The sequence below is a fragment of the Alosa alosa genome, chromosome 6 (genome assembly GCF_017589495.1).
Source record: "Alosa alosa isolate M-15738 ecotype Scorff River chromosome 6, AALO_Geno_1.1, whole genome shotgun sequence".
In the NCBI taxonomy this organism is placed as follows: Eukaryota; Metazoa; Chordata; class Actinopteri; order Clupeiformes; family Clupeidae; genus Alosa; species Alosa alosa.
In genome coordinates, this window is record NC_063194.1 from 22,052,749 (window position 1) to 22,075,620 (window position 22,872).

The 22,872-nt window shown below is 41.7% G+C and overlaps 2 protein-coding genes across 4 annotated transcripts; both read left to right on the forward strand.

Annotated features, from left to right (window-relative positions):
- Positions 1–2,345: 2,345 nt before the first annotated feature.
- LOC125295536 (far upstream element-binding protein 2-like) lies at positions 2,346–19,015 on the forward strand. Of its 3 annotated transcripts, none has more exons than XM_048244839.1 (18): positions 2,350–2,593; positions 5,083–5,194; positions 6,080–6,139; positions 6,660–6,696; positions 8,788–8,840; positions 9,075–9,146; positions 9,227–9,284; positions 9,512–9,683; positions 10,117–10,215; positions 10,548–10,685; positions 10,806–10,908; positions 11,014–11,135; positions 11,402–11,701; positions 12,406–12,512; positions 14,320–14,408; positions 14,831–15,049; positions 15,528–15,697; positions 18,850–19,015. In XM_048244839.1, the coding sequence occupies exons 1-18, from the start codon at positions 2,468–2,470 to the stop codon at positions 18,856–18,858; spliced, it is 2,046 nt and encodes a 681-aa protein (XP_048100796.1). In that variant the 5' UTR covers positions 2,350–2,467; the 3' UTR covers positions 18,859–19,015. The 3 variants fall into 3 exon arrangements, with proteins under 3 accessions (XP_048100798.1, XP_048100796.1, XP_048100797.1); XM_048244840.1 differs by having other exon boundaries at positions 2,557–2,593; positions 5,083–5,283; XM_048244841.1 differs by lacking the exons at positions 15,528–15,697; positions 18,850–19,015 and having other exon boundaries at positions 2,346–2,593; positions 14,824–14,942.
- Positions 19,016–19,652: 637 nt separating this feature from the next.
- LOC125295537 lies at positions 19,653–22,623 on the forward strand. Its single transcript, XM_048244843.1, has 4 exons — positions 19,653–19,810; positions 21,341–21,694; positions 21,962–22,110; positions 22,197–22,623. Exons 1-4 carry the CDS (start codon positions 19,738–19,740, stop codon positions 22,281–22,283), a joined length of 663 nt encoding a protein of 220 aa, XP_048100800.1. The 5' UTR covers positions 19,653–19,737; the 3' UTR covers positions 22,284–22,623.
- Positions 22,624–22,872: the final 249 nt, after the last annotated feature.

Below are 22,872 nucleotides of genomic sequence, written 5' to 3' on the forward strand. Positions count from 1 at the left end.
TATTCTGCCTCTGAGGAGTTTAACCATCCTATGTTGGTGATGCATGCTGTGTTAAGCCAGTTAGTGTGACTGGTTTGTCTGTATGGAATTTAAGAAGCAGGTCTTACATTTGTAATTTCCTCCAAAGATCGGCAAGATTTTCCATCATGGTGTCGTGGTTTCCGTCCCTTTAAAACACATATGATGCCCATATGTATTTGCTTGATGACTGCATTAATTGCATTTTGTACTGATATAATATTGAATCCAGGAAGGCAGCTTGTTTAGAGCATACAAAGCATGAACAAGGAATGTAACTTTGATGTTGTTCCATGCCACGGTGTATGTGTGCTCAAGTTCCAGTTGCACAAAATGTGAAAGCTTTGATTGGTTGATGTTGAAAGTGTTTACACTAGAAACACTAAAGCCACTGTAACTTGCACTAGCTATAGCCAAACAGTCACCCCATGGAGTTCTGGAAACGGACTTAGGCTTCAACAAAAATAGCAGCACGATTCTTGTTTGACATAGTACGGGCAAGGTCAGGGAAGGACACAAAATCTGATCTAGTGAAGGTGTTACAACTGCTGAGCGTTATTTTATGGGTCCAGGTTATTGTATATTTTATTAGGCCTGTACATCCATGGCTATTAGTCACAAAAGGCTCTCATTGCCAAGACCATGTCTTCATAAAATGCTATTTACTTTTTTAACTTATGCTAAGCTTCCATGAATGGTGTAAGTAGAACAACTACCCATAATGTGAAGTGCTTTACTCTTGCTTTTATCCTTATCCCTATTTTGTGTGCTACCTAGAAGTAACCTAACTGCATCGGAAGGAAACATAGCCTAATGCTCCTAGAGTACTGTACACATTTTTAATCATATGGTATTTCAAATTCTTACTGAATGTATAGTTGATGTGGTAGACACTATATCATATCCAAGTAGAGCATAAGATGAATACCTGCATTTTGACATGCATGCACATATGAAGCCCTTTAACATCATACATCTATGATACATCAGTGGCCATTCGGTATCTGCTCGATGGTTTGGTTCAGTTCTGGTTAGGGTGCCTTGACTCTAAAGGAAACAGACTGCTGATGCTGTGTTGACACCTATTGAAAGAGCCATATGTGAACTGCTGTGAACAGCAGGTCCTACAGGATTTCTGCCCTGCAGGGTATACTATCACATCTGGACACACATATTTATGTTTATCTGAGATGTTACTTTTCCTGTACTTTTTTTTGTCATATGAAGTTGCACTGTGAGAAAATGTCCAATATCTTTGGTTAGGCCATACTGTGCTCCAATATCCAGTGCAAGTGTGCATTTTGAGAGGAATTGGCAAGTGTGTGCAACATTCACTCAAATATTATATATTATAAAGGTCCATATATGACACTGAAGTTTTTGACTGTGGATGACGCTTAAAGGGCTTTATCTGCTCTAGTTCTTGCACTGACAACATAAATGCTAAGTACTGTTTTAAAAGACTACAGCTTCTGATAACAGAACCTTCCCTAACCAATTAATTTGTTACTTGGTAGTTGTGTTATATTGTAATTTCAGACAGACATTCTGTATTTTACTGTAATGCTTGACTTATGCCTACTACAAGTGGCTTGCCTTATTGCACAGGATAACTTTCCATACTGGTAATAAGTTGATACCTACTGAGAGAGTATTTGAATATCAATCAATACATCATTAGACGGTAAATGCAGATATTGCTGGGATTATGATAAAAGATGTCAGTAAACGTAGGTGGTGTGTCGCATACAAAACTATATGTGCATCTCCATGTTTGGGCTTGATTTCATCACCGAAATAGATTTTGTGTCAGGACAGTATCCTAAATTACATCTCAAAATGCACTGCGGAAATTACAAAGATTTCTATGATGCATAATGGGTATTTTCCAAGTAGTACTTCACAGGTGGCATTTATACTTTGAAATTAAAGGCTACTATATGGATCCTAACAGTGTGAATATTTTGAGACAAATGATGTGTATAAACTCCTCCCTGTGCTGCAATCAATAAAATTAAAGATTGGTTTGCCTCATTTTAAGTATCCTTTCACTGTGTAAAGCACACACTCAGTCAGACACATTGTCAGGTGTAGCTTAGAAGAAACGTTTAGCTTATTCGACACTGTAATCTAGTTTGCCTTTAATAGGCACTAAAGTCAATTTAACAAATAAATAGGCATTTATATTATGGGATATGGCTACTCTGCAATATTTTTAATCCGACGGTAAACGCCTGACTTAATCAAATTTCTGCCATTAGTCCGTTTCTTCATGGGCCTACGTTGGGCTACCTGACCAGTGTCCAGCAGCCCATAGGGTCCAGTCGCACTACTCGCCCCTCCCCGATCCTTGAGAGTTTGGGCTCCTGCTTCTGCGCAAGTCATCGCAACGTTCTGCGTGTTTTACCGGAGTAACTTGGGCTACGGCGATACTTTCAGTCGAAACGTCATGTCGGAGTACGGTGCTGCCCCGCCACCGGGAATTGGTGCCACTCTTGGCGGACAGGCCTCGATTGGAAACGGTGGAGGAATCAAGAAAGATGCCTTTGCAGATGCAGTGCAGCGGGCCCGGCAGGTGAGAGGGGGGTGTGTTTGGTGAAATGCATGGTGCAGCAGCCGTCGACAGAGACCGTGTAGGACAGGTTCAACAGCATGACTGTTTGCTTGTTTTAACAAAGTGCCAACCTTATCCAATAAAAAGGTGTGTTTAGAGTTTGTACCGTACGTCGGCCTTTTGCGAATTAGCTAGCTATCGTAACTGCAAGTTTTATTTGAGGTTTCACCGATGTTATTCTTAGCTGGCAAGCATATCGACGAATCTCAAAAGGCACAGCCTAACGTTCATGGAAGATGTTCAGCGATTTTAATTAACGTCACTTAAATGAGGATTTTATATAGTAGGTTCTAAATTGTCACACAGCATGATCTTGCCTTTTGCTGTTGGCGTTCATATTTATTTGTTTGTGTAGCTAGTCCGTTAAGTTGTGCGTGTGTGCGCGCTTGACAAGAACTAGCAAGCTAATGTTAGCCACAGTCACCAAAATTCGTGCACACAGGGAACGTCAGCTGCTTGCTCTGCCGTCTTAATAATGGTTACGTCGAATTTTGAGGAGCTAGTGGCTAACATTTCTCTCTACAGCTAAACTAGATAATTAGCTAAACGATCATTTATATCTCTATAGTTCCCTCAAGGTCCTCCATTCGGCCGATGTTACACAAGAGAGAAGTTCGCTTTGTAAACATTACCTTAATGTCGCCGGCAAATGAACAAATTGGGTTGATCCCCATAACAAGGGCTCTAGTGTTAGACATGATGTCTGACAAACCGTAAACAGTAACTTTGCGCTGTTTTCATGACGTCTCATCTCATCCGCGGCATTGGAGCGTTGTTTTCAAAGAGCGCCTGTAATGACATGAAGCTCATCTTGGAAAAATGTTAGGACGATTAAAATATATTCACAATCCCATAATAACGTTATAGCTTCTAAGCTGCTTCGTTTCTCCAAATGGTCAAATCTGTTTACCGGTATAGTCATTTTTTCAGATCATGTCCCACTAAATCATACACTAGACATATTTGACTGGAACACAATCAACTGTGAGATTCTTAGTGCATCATAGTGCTGAACGTATGGTCTAAAATAGTGTTGACAAAAAAAGTACGTTTGTAATTTTATAGACTCCTCGAATAGATGTAACCTATATGTTAATGGTGTTGACTTGTTGTGACAACAGTTTGAGATGGACTATAAATAGCAGGAAGTGAAGTTCTACCTACTCTGGTCTTTAGCCTCACCAGTAGCATGTGGGAGCAATGGGAGTGTTGACACAGATGAATGTAACCAGAATGTGCACCCAGGGCTCTACACTAACATTTTTTTCCAGGAGCACTTGTGCGCCCAAGTTAAAAAAATTAGGAGCACAGACAAAAATTTGGGAGCACAGTCAGTTCTGTACTTAACTTACACATAATCTAACATTACACTGCAGCTAACAGTTAAACATGCCAGTGCACCAATTGCGAATATTAAGAATGACTGACAACATTTAGGCTACAGGAAACAGGATTTTTAAGATCAGTGCCTACTTTATTTTCAGTCTGTTCTATTTTCCTACATTTTGTTAATGTAAAATAATATGATACATTGCCATGTTTGCATTTAGCCTGTATATCAAGTATCCTGCCAAATATAGGCTAATTTATTTATTTGTGAATCCACCTGTAGCTAATCCAAATATGCCTATGGTGACCTATATGACTGCATACTGCCTAATACTACTACTAAAACAGTCCATTTTCTCAACATAGTCTAATCAAGTATATATATATATATGTTATACTTTTATTTTTTATTTGAAATATCTGCATTGATGGGGGCAGTAGCCAAACGTTAGGCCTACTTTCGTTTTGCACTTAAGCTTGTATTCGTGTAAACAAACAAGCATCGCGTGGAAGCCTGGAGTTGTCAGTAGCGTTCTACCTTTGAATAAAATGGGAGTATTACAGGAAGCTACTTTTGTGCCTGTTCGCTACAGCTATATTTTGCATATTGCAGCCAATACGTCAACTGGGCTAAAAGGCATGTTAGGTTACCTTTCCTTCTCTCACTGCATTCTCAGAATTTCATCCTGTTCCTCCTATATCCGATGAATTCGGTGGATAGAAGAACTAATTCTAATCTTTTCATCTTGGCTGGCTAGTCTTTTTTTTTTTTTCTCTGGGCTCATGGATTTCATAGAAGCGACTACTACTATCGAGTCCCAACGCCAAAACTGCTAACGTTGATGGGAGGTGTAGTTTTATGCTGCATTAGCGGACGGATTCTATGGTTTGCACCAGTACTGTTTCTCCGATGTCGCGGTGTATTTTGTAGACAAACATTGACATGGTTAGAAGTCATTCGCACCAGTGCGCCTAAATATTTTTTTGCACTCGCACGGCATCATTTTTACTCGCATGTGCGAGTGAAATGGGCGCACTGTAGAGCCCTGGCACATAACACTCCCCTCACCAACATATCCTTCTCTGAAGTGACATCATCCCCTGTTTTCATGTCCTGACAGATAGCTGCAAAGATTGGGGGCGATGCAGGAGGGCCACCCATGATCAGCCCCTCTTCAGGCGACGCAGGCTTCCCTTTTCCAGTGGCTCAGAAGCGACAGCTGGAGGATGCCGGTAACAGACACTCCTCAGCGTACCCCTCTAGACACCCACCGCAAAAAAAACCTGGCGGTGGAGTTAGTTATTTGGGCCTACCAGTGTAGGTATGGTACCAGTTTATTGGGATTCACTGTATGAACTGAAGAGTTGGTTGTTTGTAAATTGGTAATTATTATATTTAAGGTTAGTTGTTTTAATTGCGTTGATCTTTGCTAATTTCTCCTTTCTGGTGTTTTCAAATGTGCTCATCTTCATTGACGTTTGTGGCAGGTGCAATGAAATCCCTGTCTCACAGGAACACATTTTGCTACACCCACGAAGGTTGCAGTGGACACAGGACAAATGGAGTGTCTTTGTTTCAAAACACCTGGGTTCATTCCTTTTATAGTCATTTATATGAAGTGCCTATGAAGTGCTTAGGGTTGCAGGTAAAAGGCAGTATGTAGGCCCAATTTAAGTTTTCTGATATCTTTCTTGACAAAGGATCTGACAACAAACATTGAGTATAGGCATGCAGAAGCCCACAAGGCAATTGGTCCCTTTCTTCTATGTGTAAGAATGTAAACATGTAATCTTCACAAATAGTAACCATAACATTTATTAACTGGTCTGGTGTCTAGTAATCTGAGTGCACTCTTTTTTATGTGTTATATTAAATATGCTGTAAATGTATGCTTTGCAGGTATGTATGCTTTGCAGGACATACTATTATAATGACTTGTGCAGATTGTTCCCCCTTTTGAATTTAATGTATAGAGCATAGACAACATCCCTTTTGTAGATGTTGTTAAGGTTATTGTTTGGTGAGATTCACTGTTTGAACAGAGGAATGTTTTTGACTTTTGACTCAAGTTCAAATCAAATTAAAACGGCAATGCTCTTGGATTGACTGTGCCACAGACCAACCAGAGAGCAAGAAAATGGCTCCTCAGAGTGACCGAGATCCAGCAACAGCTCTGGGTAAATGTCTCCTTGTTATATGTCATATATCGACATTTAGTGTAATCACATTTAGGGAGTACTCCCACTACGCCTTCCGTACCGTACCCGAGTACGTTTGATTCCCAAAGTCGTTTGACCGGTGTGATCGGTCCTCACCGTGCCCAGGTCCGCTTGAGGAGGTGGACGGTGCGCGGTACAATTGGGCTCATGATCGCGCCTATGCAAAGATTCTAGAGCACAGCAGCTCAACCGCACCTTAGTACAGTTTGATAGTATACACTGTGAGTGATGAAGAACGGGAGAGAACCGTACTCCGGCACGGTACAAGTGAACCGTACCCAGTGTGAGTACGCCATAAGTTGTGTATCCAATACACCTTACATTTTACCAGGGACAAAAATCTTTATTGGAGCAGGTATTGTGTTCCAGTTCTGCCCCTTGCTCCTGTCTCTTCTTTTTATTTTGCTCCTCAGCTATCGCTGCTGTGGTCCACTGCCAGCAGTTCCTGGTCTGATCTCTCTCTTTGTATCCCCCACAGCCATTGGAGCTCAATTGGCAGCTCTTGCCCAGCAAAGGTAATTATTCTGGTGTTCAGATTATTTCTCTGAAGTGACACTGTCAGCCATTCCAATATTTTAGACTATTTAGGTCATTCCGTGTCAAATCAGATAAGGTTGCTGCTGCACCATCTCAGACCTTGTTCAGACCTTGTCTGTATCGAGAATGGGTCCTAAAACCAAGGCCTGTGAAATATTTCTGCTCAAATCCTATGTCTTCATATTATTTTCAGCAACTCAAAAGTATTGTATTGCAAACAAAACAATGATTAATGCCATTTGGAATATACACTTTGTTCCATATGTAGGGCCTTATATAAAACGAATGGGCATGCAGTATAAACTTTTAATGGTCCACTCACACTGAACATGTTTGTCTTCCATCCTATCCAGTTTGGGCAGGCTAGAAATAATGCTTTTTAAGATATGAATGCCTAAATGTGATAAGGCATTTCTGAGAGTAAAAATTATTTTAAAAAATTAAGGGTGAAAAAACATGTATGAAAACATTGGAACTTAAAGCGATGGTTCGGAGTAATATTACCCTAGGGTCCTTTGCCCCATGACCCCCAGCCAAACACCCTCCCAGAACCTGTTTTCCCTTGGTCGAACCCTGGTCGAGTAGCGCTGTCAGAAACGAATGACTTTCTGCAGCCGCTTATGGAACCTATAGAGTATCTCGTAAATTACCCCACTAATAATGCCCTGAATGGTACGAAACTTCTACAGTAGTACAACTATGTTCTTTACTCATAAAACGAGGCATTGAAAAGTTTGTAAGTACACCAGGAGTTTATTTAAATAACACTTGCCTGATGGATTCTACTCTCTGCTACTATCTACCGCTGCGTCGACGTTACTTCCGTGATTTGGGAAGGCCCGTAAAAGTCCTGGCAGGAAGCATGCATAAGGATGTAGATCCAGGAATATTTTGTTCGTAGTACCAATTTGCAACAATTATTAGTTAACACTAAGTTGTAAACACTTCGGAAACAAGAAATTAAAAACTGGATATACCAAAAAACTTTGATGTAATCGCTTCCTGCCAGGACTTTTACGGGCTTTTCCCAAATCACAGCTTGTCCAGTCTAGTTCTACTGTCCTCGACCTGCTTCAGCTCCTTTCTTAGCAGCTTTTGTAGTTCCTTTTGGTATTTTTTGTAAAAGATCTACATACATTATAATGTGCCACTGTAATAGTTCTTATTTTCAGTTACACACTCAGCTCAAATTTAGATTTCTTACATTAATAAATGAGTCAACTACCCAAAATATGTTTATATGTTGCATAGATATTTGGCTGCACAGTGCACACATCTAGACCAAGATGATCTAAAAAAGGTGTACTCAAAATATCCATTCCGGGTTGGCAGGTCTGCATTATGTAGACAAACTTTGAGAAAAACCTGAGACAGTGGAGCAACCATTTTCCTGGACTCTGTCTGATTTGACTCAAATCAGAATGACCCATTAATGTGTAATCATATGTGATTAGTAGTCACTAGTCAGGCATGTTGGTTTTTTTTATTCCTCTCTGGGTTATGCGTAACTGGATTTTCTAGTAGATTGTAGTCTGTTGTAGTGGTGTGTTCCATTGTATTGTGTGGTAATCTGACATGAAGTATGTGATTCATAATGATGATTCTTTGTAACTTGGATGGTTAAAGTTAAAGATGTAGTCTTCTGTGAGTCTGGCAAAAGGTTGTTGATGTTTGATTTCAACAGCCAATCAGATTACTCCGCTGTGATCTGTCTTCCTCTTAAAAGTCAATTGGGTGAAACCAGAGCCATATAAAGATTTATTTTATTTACCTTTATATGGCTCTGGGTGAAACTGTTTAGCTTAGCCAGGACTGTACAAACACTGGATGCTTTTTGAGAGCTGAATGAACAGCTAGAGGACTGTGGGGAGCAATTAGCTGAATTTGCTTAATTTGAAAAGTGCATTAGATTAGAATTACACACGGCACCTTTGTCAATAGTAATCTTTTATGGAAACCTAATATGGTGGATTTCATGTAAATGTGTTTTGTTAGAACGCCTGCAGAAAATATTAACCGTATGTTCCTCAGGCTAAATGTTCTCACCTTTTTCTGTTGTTCCATCTCAGGCCGGCTACTACCACAGAAGAGTACAGTGTACCTGACAGCATGGTGGGACTCAGTGAGTGATTTAGACTATTGCTTATTGCTATGCTTAATACACCAGCATTTGGCCATGGCACACTTATTATTCATACTTCCATTAGTTATAATTATTATTTTTCTATTATGGAGATTTGCCTGTTTGCTGAAGCTGATGCACAGCAGTCTCAGTCCTTGCCCTTCTCCCTCTTCCTCTACTCACTCTCTTTTTCCCTTTCTCTTCTCTTCGTCTTGTTTTCGTGGTTGGCCCCAGTCATTGGACGCGGCGGGGAGCAGATCAATAAGATCCAGCAGGACTCGGGCTGCAAGGTCCAGATTGCCGCAGGTAAGAATGGCATGCTTGAGGTGCAGCGAGGCAGATGTGCTGAGCAGGCCGCCATGGATGTGCTGTGTTTGTGCTTTCAGACAGCGGAGGCCTGCCAGAGCGGAGCGTCTCTCTCACAGGCTCCCCTGACTCCATACAGTAAGTGTATGTGTGGCTGGAGAGGGGTGTTGAACCGTTTGTGTTTTTCTCTCGTATATTTACAGTATATGCGATGGATGTTTGTATACTGACAAGTCATTTTTGACGTTTTTGCATCTGTGTATTTGCGTTTGTATGGGTCACTACTGTGAAATGTAGCCAGGGTGCTGTAGCCACTTGTGTGCTGGGATCGGCACATCTGCTGATGCTATGCACTTATCTCCCAGGAAAGCCAAGATGCTTCTAGATGAGATTGTGTCGCGGGGGAGGGGCACTCCCCCGTCCTCTCTCCAAGACTCCACCAACGGCCAGAACGGCTCAGTGCAGGAGATGATGATCCCTGCTGGCAAAGCTGGACTCATCATCGGCAAGAGAGGAGAGACCATTAAACAGTTACAGGTACAAGAGAGAAGAGACCATTAAACAGTTACAGGTAAAAGAGAGAAGAGACCATTAAACAGTTACAGGTACAAGAGAGAAGAGACCATTAAACAGTTACAGGTAGAAGAGAGGAGAGTCCATTAAACAGTTACAGGTACAAGAGAGAAGAGACCATTAAACAGTTACAGGTAGAAGCAGAGAGAATGAAAAAGAAATAAAGTGAGTGAGTGGGTGTTTTTGAAACCTTGTTATCAGTTTAATTTTGTGACGTCAGGCTTTTGGTACTTTTTGACTAATCAAAGAAATGTCTGCCAGTTAATATAACATGCCATGTGTCATGTGCTTTGTCTTTGTATCTGTGTGTGTTTGAATGTATGTGCATGTGTGTGTACTTGTATATCTTTCTCTGTGTGTGTGTGTGTGTGTGTGTGTTTATCTCTCTGTCCTATAGGAGCGAGCAGGAGTGAAAATGATCCTCATTCAGGACAGCTCTCAGGGACCCAACGTTGACAAGCCCCTGCGCATTATTGGGGAGCCATACAAAGTCCAGGTGTGGATCTGACTTCCAGCACTTTATCTGGCTCACGAAGGTGAAAATGGCAAAGCACTTACTCACACATAGGCCAAGTTAAGTGCTAGGCATGGGGCATAGTAACACTGAATAATTTATAATCCACAGGTGGGGAGTCACATTAATATTGGTCTCTGCTCCCACCATGCTCCCATAGTGAACTGAAATGGTTCTGGAAAGCTCTGTTAGCTCAGGAATTTGCCATTACGTGATACTGAGGGTAAAGGTGTGTCGGTCGGCTGGTAGAGATTTGGTGTGCTCTCATTTCATTGCTTTCTCCATTTCATGCCTGTGGTCTCTCCTCCCTACAGCAAGCCAAGGAGCTGGTCCTGGAAATCCTTAGGGAGAGGGACCAGCCCAGCTACGGAGACCGCAACGACTACGGCTCCCGCATGGGAGGAGGGGGAGGAGGAGGAGGAGGAGGAGGAGGAGGAGGAGGTGGCATAGATGTGAGTTTCTCAGATTCTATATGCATGTGTGTCTCTATGTGTAATGAAATGAGAGAAGATTGAAGTGTGTGGTGATGGTCTCGTTTCGGTGAGTTGCACACGTCTCTGTTTGGATTCCAGATTCCAGTCCCTCGCCACTCCGTCGGCGTGGTGATCGGCCGCAACGGCGAGATGATCAAGAAGATCCAGAACGACGCCGGCGTCCGAATACAGTTCAAGCCAGGTAGAGGTCATGATCTTTAACCACGACTTTGCTAACCAACACCTGGAGTGGTCCTTGAAGGTGAAACGGTGTCATCTCTCTCTCTCTCTCTGTGGTTCCACCTAGATGATGGCACGACTCCAGACAAGGTTGCGCATATCATGGGGTCACCGGAATGCTGCGACCACGCTGCACGCATCATCAACGACCTAGTGCAGAGTGTTCGCGTGCGAGACGAAGGTCACGGGGTACAAGTCATACACGCTTATCACAAATGTTTGGGTCTTCCTGTCTTATGAAATATATCTTTTCATTGAAGAAAGAGTGAAAATACATTGAATGCGTGTGTGTCTCCTTTATAATTGAATTTTATTAAATGTATTTTGTGATATTAATTCATGTTAATTATATTAAGTGTTTATTTCTATCGTGTCCTAACATAAGAATACATCTCAAGATGCTTTATAGAGTTTACCTTGAACGTGAACTTGATCACATGACTTCCAACCCACAGGGTCCCCCCGGGCCCCCAGGCATGCCTCCCGGGGGGGGTGGGGGCAGGGACCGCGGTCCGGGCGGCTGGGGTGGGCCGCCGGGCGGCGAGATGGCCTTCTCCGTGCCCGCCCATAAGTGCGGCCTGGTGATCGGGCGTGGTGGCGAGAATGTCAAGGCCATCAACCAGCAGACGGGCGCCTTTGTGGAGATCTCCAACCAGCCGCCGCCCAACGGAGACCCCAACTTCAAACTGTTCATCATCCGCGGCCAGCCCCAGCAGATCGACCACGCCAAGCAGCTCATCGAGGACAAGATCGAGGTAACAGGCAGAGGAAAAAATGGGGCTAGGCATTTTTAGCGCTTAACGACAAATGAATGCTCATGCTAGTAAGAAACGTGATGGGAGAGAATATTATTATGTGTAGTGTTTTAATCTTGCGTTTGGGTAATGGGGCTGCACTAGCGCATAGCTCTTGACAAAAAAACACAGTAGTTTCTCACTACTCAGCCTACCATGATGCTCTTCATAGTTCCTAAGGAAACTGGGAAAGAGTATTGGGAGGTGTGGTATTCCAGCTTGCCTCACAGGTATTACTCAGTGTTTGTAAGTCTAGAAGCAGTCATGTTAAAGCCCATCGTGCACCTGTAGTAACCTCATTCAAGTTAAAGTTTCAGTTTAGTTTATGTACTAATTTATGTTTAGAATCAGCTTTATTGGCCAGGTTTGCATACACAAACAAGGGATTTGACTCCGGCTAATCTTTGCTCGCAAGTACAACATTCACATAACATATAAGGATACAAAAAAAACATTAGTTGGTCAGTACAACACAGTATTAACACAGTCAACATTACAATTAAATGTGTCGGACGAGACAAGTACTGTAGCTGGTCAGCACAACAGTAAGGGCACTAGTGAAGTACAAATAGGATCTACGTAGGACTATTAATTCATTCCTGTTTTACACCCCCCCCCATCTTTCTCTCTCTCTCTCTCTCTCTCTCTCTCTCTCTCTCTCTCAGGGTCCTCTGTGCCCTGTTGGTCCACCAGGACCAGGGCCCTCTGGTCCGATGGGCCCCTACAACCCCAACCCCTACAACCCCGGGCCCCCGGGGGCCCCTGGCCCACCGTGAGTACTGTTGCTTGCCCAGAGTTGTGCCTGGCTGTGGGGTTATTATGGTATCACTCTACACTTGTAATTGACAAAGTTGCTGTCCTAACAGTTTAAGAATAGATTTAATGAGAAATGATTCAGCGTTTGAGTCCATTATATCTTTGATCTGTGACGATACTGCAGTGCCACTACTGTGGGCAGGCCAGTGTACAGTATGTCTGGGCTGTGCGGTAGTGTCTACAGTTACCAGATCTGGTCAGCATTAGGGAAATATCCTGAATTAAAAGGATACTTGATAGATTACAGGGCTTGTACAGTATTGTTTTGAAACAGTACCATACACTGGCAGCCGAAATGAAAGGGTAGGACTTTGTGCAGACAAATAAATGTCTTTCAAAATGACCATACAATTTCTCCTTCTGCCCATATAGCCCATTGTTCCGTAAATCCACATGCAAACACCCTCCCAAATTGCACACACCATCAGAATGAAGCCAAATACAGGAAGGTTCTAGATCAATCTCTATACAGCATGTTCTATAAGCAAAATAAAGATTCCTGTGGTCTTACTGTAATTATCTTGGTGTGACTGCCCTCTTGTGGGATTTGAAATAACAAAGATGTGCACTGTTAGAGCACAGATGGCAGAGAGATAGTTTGAACCATAGATATTAGAAAGCTAGATAGCGCATTGGGCTCCAGAACGTACATAAATAGCGACGCCATCTTGGTGGGGGCAACAATCACTGGAGGCCAATGGAGAAACATGTGACTCTCTGACTGGAAATCAGACTGGTGTCTCTGATTGTCGGCAAGTGTTGCCCATAGACAGTAAAGGTGTTGCCCCCAGCAATATGGCGGCCGCGTTTACGATGCTACCTAATAGAACTCGACAGACAATGCGGTATCAATGCGGTATCTAGCTTTCTAATCTCTATGGTTTGGACAACTCAGATCATTGGCGCCATGTTTAAGACCAAGGTCAGATGATTCTACAGTGTAACCCTATGGGGCGAATATGGTATGTTGAAATAAATTGCTTATTTTCACCATTAACAGGCCTATAAATGTTATTATCAACATTTGTCAATATGTAAAAGGCCCTTACAGAAATATTCCAGTGTAAATTTACATTCCATATCTTAAATGGGCCTGTAAAATGCCCATTGTAGTAACTGACCATGTCGCCTAATCAGTCTCGGAGCAGTGTTTACCTTTTTTCCTCTTCCGTCTCCCGAGTCAATAACAACGTAGTAATAACCGAGGCAATGGCAATGAGTTACAGATGGCAATTGAAATTAGACAATTGAAATAAGTAATGACTATGACAAGATCACAGTGTAGTTTCTAAGATTTGCATTGAATGATAGAGAAATAGCTAATGTTAATTTAAAGATGGTATTACTATATTTTTCCTATGTAAATTCTTAACAAAAGTTGATGAGAGACATTGACATTTAACTCACACAATAGAAAGTAACTATTTGCCTTCCAGTTTTTTCTTCTGTTCCCATAATTTTTTGGGTCATGGGTGAATTGTGCAATCATTTTCAGCTTCCCGTTTTTACACAGTCCACGAACCACGTGACCGCCTCGGAACCAGTTGCATAATGGGATAGCTCAGACCATTTGATTCCCTAGTAGTTGACCAAACTCGCTATATACGGCTCTGACATATGGCAGCTGAGGAAAATCAGGGATCAGGGTGTTTCTAAATTGGGGTGGGGGGGGGGGTGTTATACATAACTAGATATAATAAATAGTGACTAATTGGCATGGCTTTCAAAATGGGCTTGTTCATCAGAATGTGGTTCCTTTGCAGCGGTGGTCCATCAGCTCCGTACCAGTACCCATCTCAAGGCTGGAACAGTGGCTACCAGCAGTGGCAAGTCCCCTCACCCCATGATCCCAGTGAGTTGATCTCATGTCAGTCACACCGGCCTTTCCATCAGCCTCGTCCACACGGGTCTTCTACCCAACCTCATTCATGTCTTTTTTTTTTTCTTTTTTTTTTTTCTATGTGTGTATATACTCACTTCATGCTTTCTTTTTTTTTTTTTTTGTGCTGATTTCGTTCACACTCATCCTGCCCCTGTCTTTGTTCACTCTGGTCTCTGCATTCACATCACAGGTTTTCCATGATGGCCTTTCTGCACGCTTTTCATTCATACCAGTGTTTTTAGCCATTTCATCCACCCACTGGTCTTTCCACTTGCACCATTCATGTCTCGCCTCTTCTCTGTTTGTGTAATTTCTCAACCACCGTTCCTCTTTTCACTCTTTCTCCCTGCTCTGCGTCTCCCCATCTTCTTGTTTTCTATCTCGGGGCCCAGATAAAGGTCCAGCAGGCGATCCGAATGCAGCCTGGGCGGCTTACTACTCGCAGTACTACCAGCAGCCACCAGGGGGAGGGCCTGCCCATGCTCCCGGTGCAAACCCCTCGGCTGCCCCGGCCCCTGCCCCATCAGAGCAGCCCCAGCTGCAGGCCGGCCAGCCCTCCGCAGGCCAGCCCGACTACACGAAAGCCTGGGAGGAGTACTACAAGAAAATGGGTGAGAGTTGTTGATGCTCTCTATCTCTCATAGATGTTGACCGATGTTGAAAACCATTTATTGTCTTTTTATTCAGCTGAGTTCAGCTGTCCTGTCTGAATGCGCCTTAAATAGTTTAAACAATTTAAACATTTATCCGTCCCCCTGTGAGGAGCTAGTATGGTAAACAAATAGACAACACCTGTTACTCTCGTTACTCATCATTATGTGAAATTGTAACGTTATCTGCATGAAAATCGCATTTTCTTTTAACCTGAAGCACAATGGGAGTATTAATGTGACAAATTTTTTTTTCTGAGTGTATGTATCTTTTACTCATTTTATGTTGGCACACACACACACACACACACACACTATTGTTATTGAATAACAATGAATAATAATACTAACACTATTGTTATTGAATATTCTCGCCTTCTCTCCCTCTCTCTCTCTCTCTCTCTCTCTCTCTCTCTCTCTCTCTCTCTCTCTGTGTCAGCACAAGCTGGGGGTTCGGCTCAGCAGACGTCGGCCCCAGGCGCTGGTGGAGGAGCTCAGACGGACTACAGTGCGGCCTGGGCAGAGTACTACAGGCAGCAGGCTGCCTACAGCAGCCAATCTGCAGGACAGACGCCCAGCCAGCCAGCAGGCCCACAGCAAGGCCAGCAGGTATGCACACATTTGAATGCTTTTATTTGGATCTGAAATGGTGTTAATTTCGTCAGACGAGACGAGAGGAAAAATGTTCGTCAACAACCTTTTTTTCCATGACTAAGACGAGACGATGACGAGACTGCACTAATGTCCTGAAACACTGACTAAGACTATCTTAAGATGCATTATTGTTGATGAAAAAAGACGAGACTAAAATGTTTTGCATGAAATAAAAACTAAGATAAAATTTCTCTTCCATTTTCGTCTACAAAATGAGAAGACAGAATAGCTGTTACCTTTTCAAAATATTCCGAATGAGTTCATGGTTCATGCGCAGCAGCTTTCCTGTAGGCTAGTCTACGTGCTGTTGCTGCAAACCTGTGGCTGCAGCAGGAAACTACATGGAACAAAAACACCGGAGATTTCTGCCAGAGTTAGGCTTTATGCCACAATGCTACATACCCAGAAGTTGAAGCTTCTCTCATATACAAATTAACATCCCCCAGAATGTCCATACGAAAAGTTTCAGCAAGTAATGTCAACTATTTAACTAGTTACACTGATGATGCAAAGTTTGCTAGCAAGTAAGCTAATATAGAAAGTTAAGCTAGCAAGTTAGCTAAGATTGAGAGTTTGTGTTGCGTTTGATGATATCGCCATCTAGCTGTGGCGGAGTAAAACATTCATACTTGGGTCCAAGACAGTGTTTCTCAAACTTTTTCAGATGAAGGACCACTCAACTAATCAATAAAAAAAAACACACGGACCACCTAGCTAAAAAAAAAAAAATAGACCTAGCAGTATATTAGCCTACACAATACTCACTGAACCACCTTGCTTATTGTCTTTGCACTTTGTTTAATTGTGTCAGAGGATTCATATGATTTAAACTGGCATATCTGACATAGACAGTGTTGTAGAACAGTTTGAATTTACATACAAGTTGGTTCAATATTGCAAACAACTCATCTATATTATATTTTACCACGCCTGCTCGTGGACCACTTGGGATAGCTTATGACCACCAGTGGTCCCCGGATCACACTTTGTGAAACACTGGTCTATGAAGATCATGACAGTGGTCCAGTCAAATCTTTTACTGTCTATGGCCAAATCCCAGCCAAGCTATAACTGTAGCTCGACTTACCTGTGCATGTACTGACTGACAAAAAAATCTGAATGAGTAATTATAACAGTCGAGTAGCCCTGTGGACACACAATATTGTTAGAAAATTGAGATGTGTGAAACACTATTTGACTGAAATGGTAATCAGAAATAATTTGTTATAAAAAAAGACTAAAATGTTTTGACTAAAACTGACTAAGAGTAAGATAGCTTTAGTTTTCTTTTGACTAAAACTAGACTAAAATGACGAGACTTTTAGTTGACTAAAAATTGACTAACAAAAATGATATTTGAATGACTAAATATGACAATGACTAAAAAGGACATTTCGTCACAAGACTAAGACTAAGACTAAATTAAAAATAGGTGACAAAATTAACACTAATCTGAAAGGCAAGCAAGGAAAACAAGATCCAAATACTCTGGGAAGAGTCATTAACAAGGTCTACATGGCTCCCATACTTTTACAGGTCCTTTCATTTACTGTATAATACTCAGCACATTAAGGATAAACAAAACATCTCCGTCTCCATATTTGCATGCTCCCTATAATGGCTGAAACAGAGCAGAAGTCTTTTTGCCTCCTTTTTTTGCAGCCCCCCTAACTGCATCCCCCTGACCACACACACACACACACACACACACACACACACACACACACACACACATACACACATATATATATACACCCTTTTTAGTGTTGTTTCACGCAACGCTTTGCAGCTTACATGACCACTTAAGCAACACTACATCTCCTATTTAGCCTACTTAGAGACTTAGCCGGTAGTCTACGTTGTCCAAAAATAAATAAATACATTATAATTTCATTTGTAGACATCTCGTGCAACTTTATTGTAGACTAAACCTCTCCTTTGCCCGTCTCCGCTCTCACCTTCCCTTCAAAACAGTATAGAAGTAAAACCTGTTAGCACCATTAGCATGCAGCTTGCCCCGCCTGAAGTGCCGAGCAAGGCAATCTTAACCCTCACTGCTCCCCGAGCCAGCTTCCTGTTCACTGTGTGCTCACTCAATGGATAAATGCACTCACTGGATCGCAAAAAGCCAAAAAACATTCGAATCGTGGAAAGAACGATAGAAGATGACTAGCTAAATTACTATAAAATCCTGTTAGCATCAAAAGCAATTTGTTTAAAACTCCACCAGTAGGCCGGGTTGAAGTGCCCTTGAGCAAGGCACCTCAACCCCTCACTGCTCTCCCGAGTAGCTCACACCTTCAAACTGTGTGTTCACTGTGTGCTGAGTGTGTTTCACTAATTGGGATAAATGCAGAGACCAAATGTCCCTCACGGGATCAAAAGAGTGTGTATACGTATACTTATACTTATACTCTCAATACCAATGTTTCCCAAAAAGGCCTGTCCCAAGGAGAACAGTATTACCTTGAAACTTAAACACACATGGGGAAACTGAACAGCCCAACCAGTAGACTATGATAAGCTAGCCAACTATGCTACTTTGTTTGCAATATGTCCAGGCTTCAACCAGACAATTGAATCAAAGAGGTAGAGTATCAGGATATAAAATAGTACAGATATATTATATATAATATTCTAATCCTCTGGTGTTCCAAGGTAGGCTATTGAAATGTTATTTAATAAAATGTTTAGCGCCCTCCCCAACTACCCCTATAAAAAAATTGAGGTTTGTATCGAACCGTGGGTCAAAAATTGTGATACAAACCGTCAATCGTGAGGTTGGTGTATCGTTACAGCCCTAATATATATACACACATTCATTCACTTACTGTACACAACATTCATACACATACCCACACCCATACCCGCATATATGCTCATGCAAACACACACACGCAAGCACGCGCGCGCACACACACACACACACGCACAGGTGCAAAGAGACACATGCCCACCCAAAACACACTTTCACACCCAGTTTCAACTCCAGTCTCATTTTTGACTTGACGTGTTATCATGAGCATTTGTAGATTCAGTGTTTCTATATAACTGTAGCCATGTGAAGATTGTTTTATCTGAAGTTCTGTACTCTGTGTGCTTCACAGAGCCAGTGAGGTAGCCAGCCGTTTGAAGTGAGGGGGCGAGAGTGAGAGAGTCCTGCACCTTGCATGGACGTCTGAAGGCCGTCTCTGATGTTTCCTGTTGTGTTCTGTTTGCTTTAGTGTTCTTAGGGGGAAGTTGTTTTTTTTTTAATAAAAATGTCTGAAAGGACTGAGTCATTGTTTTGTGTGTGTGTGTGTGTGTGTGTGTGTGTGTGTGTGTGAGAGGGAGAGAATGCTGTGTGGAGTGGATGGCTAAAGGGAGTGAAGAGAGCCAGACTGTCACACAGTTGAGCTGAGCCATCTCTCCTAGTCATTGTCACCAGGATGAAATTGGTCCACTAAAGTTTCTTGCATCTCACACTCATTTGTGCAAGTCTGTTTCTTGGCAAATTGCAAACCTGCAGGTGTTGCTCTTCTTTTGACACAGTTCAGAGATGCTTTTTGATGGCATACTTACTGGAAATACCCCAAGGAAACTGTTTTTATGTTTTCCCTTTTTTCACACCTGATTTACACAAAGATAAAAAGTCTATTTGTGTGCAAAAAATGAAACACTGAAATCCTTATAGCACAAGAGTTGTCAAATGGAAATATCAATGTATATGACTATGAAGTTGTCACCTTTGTCTTGTTGATTTGAACTATTGGTTATATGAATAGAAATGAATATTTAATTAAGAAGAGTCATTATGAGGAGAGTGAAGGGGAGCCACCCCCTAGGGCCAGAAAAATTACTATTCTATTCCTTATCAGCCATGTGGTGCTACAAACCCCTACGACAAGTCTCATTACTACAAGTACTAAGTCAAAGTGAAAGTGATGTGGTGCCTCCTCCAGTCTGTGTGTGTCTGCTGTCTGATTCACAGTTGAAGCCTCTGGGATGTTAGTAAGATGGCCTCAGCCTTAGTGGTCTTGGTCTTGGCCTCAGCCATTGTTTTCTCTGCCTGCATCTCACCCTCACAAGGTAAGTGTCCATAACATGTAGCTAGTACACACTGGATTCTGTTAAGAGGTTAAACACAAAGAGAGTGGTAATAATAAGCTTTATTTGTATAGCACCTTTCATACACAGAATACAGCTCAGAGTGCTTTACATTTGGAGCACTTAACACAATAAAGAGAAGAATACATATGCAAACAGAATTAAAACAATAATTATATTTTAATTATGTTTAATTAAACATAAGAATTAATTAAACATAATTAAAATACTTAAGAATTAAGTAAAGATGAGAATTCACAGGATGGTAGCCTAAGGAGATAGATAAAACAAAACATATAGTAAAACTAGTGCAGTGAAATAGGAACACCCTGTAAATAGCAGCAGTAGAATGTAAAATAATGTTTAAAAATAGGCTACAAGATAAAAAAAAAATGAGTTAATTAAAAGCTCTCATATATAGATATGTTTTTAGGTCTTTCTAAAAGATTTTTTAAATGAATTCGCCTGTTTGATGCAGCCGGTTGCACCAGTTGAACCTAAGTTTCATCTTAGCTTAGTTCTAACGTAAATTGAGCTACTAAAATGTAACGGGTTGCACCACGCAAAATAGTTTCAACATAACACTAAGTTATGACTTAAGTTTTACACCTCCTTCTCCCCAGGTGTAAGGTCCGCTGTAAGTGATTTGTTAAAATGGCTTTCTTATTTAAATGGTGGAAATGTTACATAACAAAGTATATGTCGAGAAGAGTTACATACGCGACCGATTACACATTTAATTCACTTGATCAGTGTTTGAATCATGTTTGTATTCACTGGAAGTCGTATAGACCTAGCAAATATGAAGCACATCAGATGCAGTGTTCCATAGCTTCAGTGCATAATGGATAAAAGCAGCTTCTCCACTTTGCTTGTGTAGCACTTTTGGCACAATTAAAAGATTAGCATTGAAAGATCTAAGGTTCCTTTGTGGTTGATAAGATATTAAAAGTTATGAGATATGAAGGTGCTATGCCATTTAGAACTTTGTAAGTAATTATCAGAACCTTAAAATCAATTCTATAGAAAACAGGGAGCCAGTGCAGTTCAGCTAACACAGGGGTGATGCTCTCTCTTCTTGGTCTTAGTTAAAAGTCTAGCAGTTCTGTATGAGTTCCAATTTCTTTATGCTTTTTTGGGAGACAAGTAAAATGTGCATTGCAGTCTAACCAGTGATAAAGGCTTATTAATTATTAATTAAGGCTTATTAAATTAATATGATATGGGCGCTGAAGCCAGTTGTGTCACAGCGCCCACCATAGTTTTAGTTTGTACAGCACTTTGGTCAGTGAAATCTGTGTTTAAATTGCTTTATAAATACAATCTATTACTTACTCTATGTAATCTTGGTGCGCTGGCACTTAGTGCCCTGGTCATTTTTGACTCAATAGGGCACCCCTTTAGAGTCATTCCTGAAGGGCAGTCCATTAGACTTTCATGGAACCCTGTATGTTGTACCCAGCACAGTGAAAAGGGGCAAATACCAATTCTCACATGGTGTTGCTTTAACAGGATTTGATATGGACAAATGGAATTTGGAGGAAAAGGTCCCTGGGGAGCCCTTCAGCCTTCACTGCTCTACCCAAGAGCAACAGAGCAAACTCACATTGTACAAACTCAGCAAGGCGAACAACATCAACATAATGCATGTTTTCAGGGGGGAAAGTGACAAAGAAGGAATGCCAACCTATCACCAACGATACATGAACAGAGTAAACTTCACAGGACCCTTGAAGGATCTGTCCATAATCATCACAAATCTGACAGAGGAGGACTCTGGAGTTTACTACTGTAAATATACTACATTGGTAAAAGGGGATCCCATCAAAATCATGGCCAATAAAGTTTTTGTACTTTTCGTGAATGGTGAGTGTGTTTTCATGTACCTATCTGGGTCCCTGTCCTAGATTATATAAACACTTAACTGACTAAAATAAGAAGTGTGTCACTTTTCAAACTAGAGTTCCCACCACTTCTGACTCTTTTGTTTGTCACCACCAGTGGAACATTTAGATGGAGACAGTCACTCAACATCATTGAATATGATCAAACAAGTCTTTCACAAGAATTTCACAATTTCTGTCTCTCTCTTTCTTTTTCTCTCTCTCTTTCTCTTTCTCTCTGTCTTCCCAGGGTCTGTGTGTCTAGAGCCATTCGCATTCAACGCAAACACTGGCCCCATCCCCAACACCAAATTCATTCTGATTTTGTTCTCCACCATCACTGCTGTGGGGGTCCTCCTGATGTTTTTAATGATGCTAGTGTTTTATGTTATACCTAAGGTAACATTGGAATATTAATAATGATGATGACAATAAATGTTTCACCAGTAAAGTACTCATAAGATATTCCTTCTCCTGCCTTTCAGATCAAGACGTTGCAGGCTCCGCAAGCGGCACAGAACAGAGGGAATGACGTGTACGAGGTCATGAGCGCCACGCTGAAGAGAACGTGATGGAGTGGGCCGTGCTACCCCAGGGACAGGCCACACAACAGTCGTGTCTGCTTTTAAGGCTCCAAGGGGATGACGGATCAAAACGAAAAACAATGGTTCCATGTGATCCTTGTGGGGCTACATGCCCACCAAGTTTTGTGCACTCCGGTCTTTCAGTGTTCTGGGGATCAATTGCTTTGAATTGCCTGAAGCTTCCTGTCACTCCAATTCAAATTCAACTTCCTGTGGGGCGGAGCCAATTAAATTCAAATTCCAATTCATGAATTGAATGGAGACCCATTCTAAAATTTGGAATTTTGCACAAGCCTGACACACACACACACACACCATTCCCCCACACACACACACTCACAAGCGAAAACACACACACAGAGAAGCACACAAGCACAGGACGTCTTTAGCTGTGCTTTGTGCCTTTCGCTATAGACCAGTTTTTTCTTGGTCAGTGGCATAATGATTTTTAGAGGGTGTAAGATAGCGATTTTTGAATGATGAGCCAGACCACACCTCATGTCGTTAATTCTCACACCCCTGGGCGCAAGGTTTAACAAAAGTGTAGCGAATGGCGAACACTTTTCTTAAGATAAGA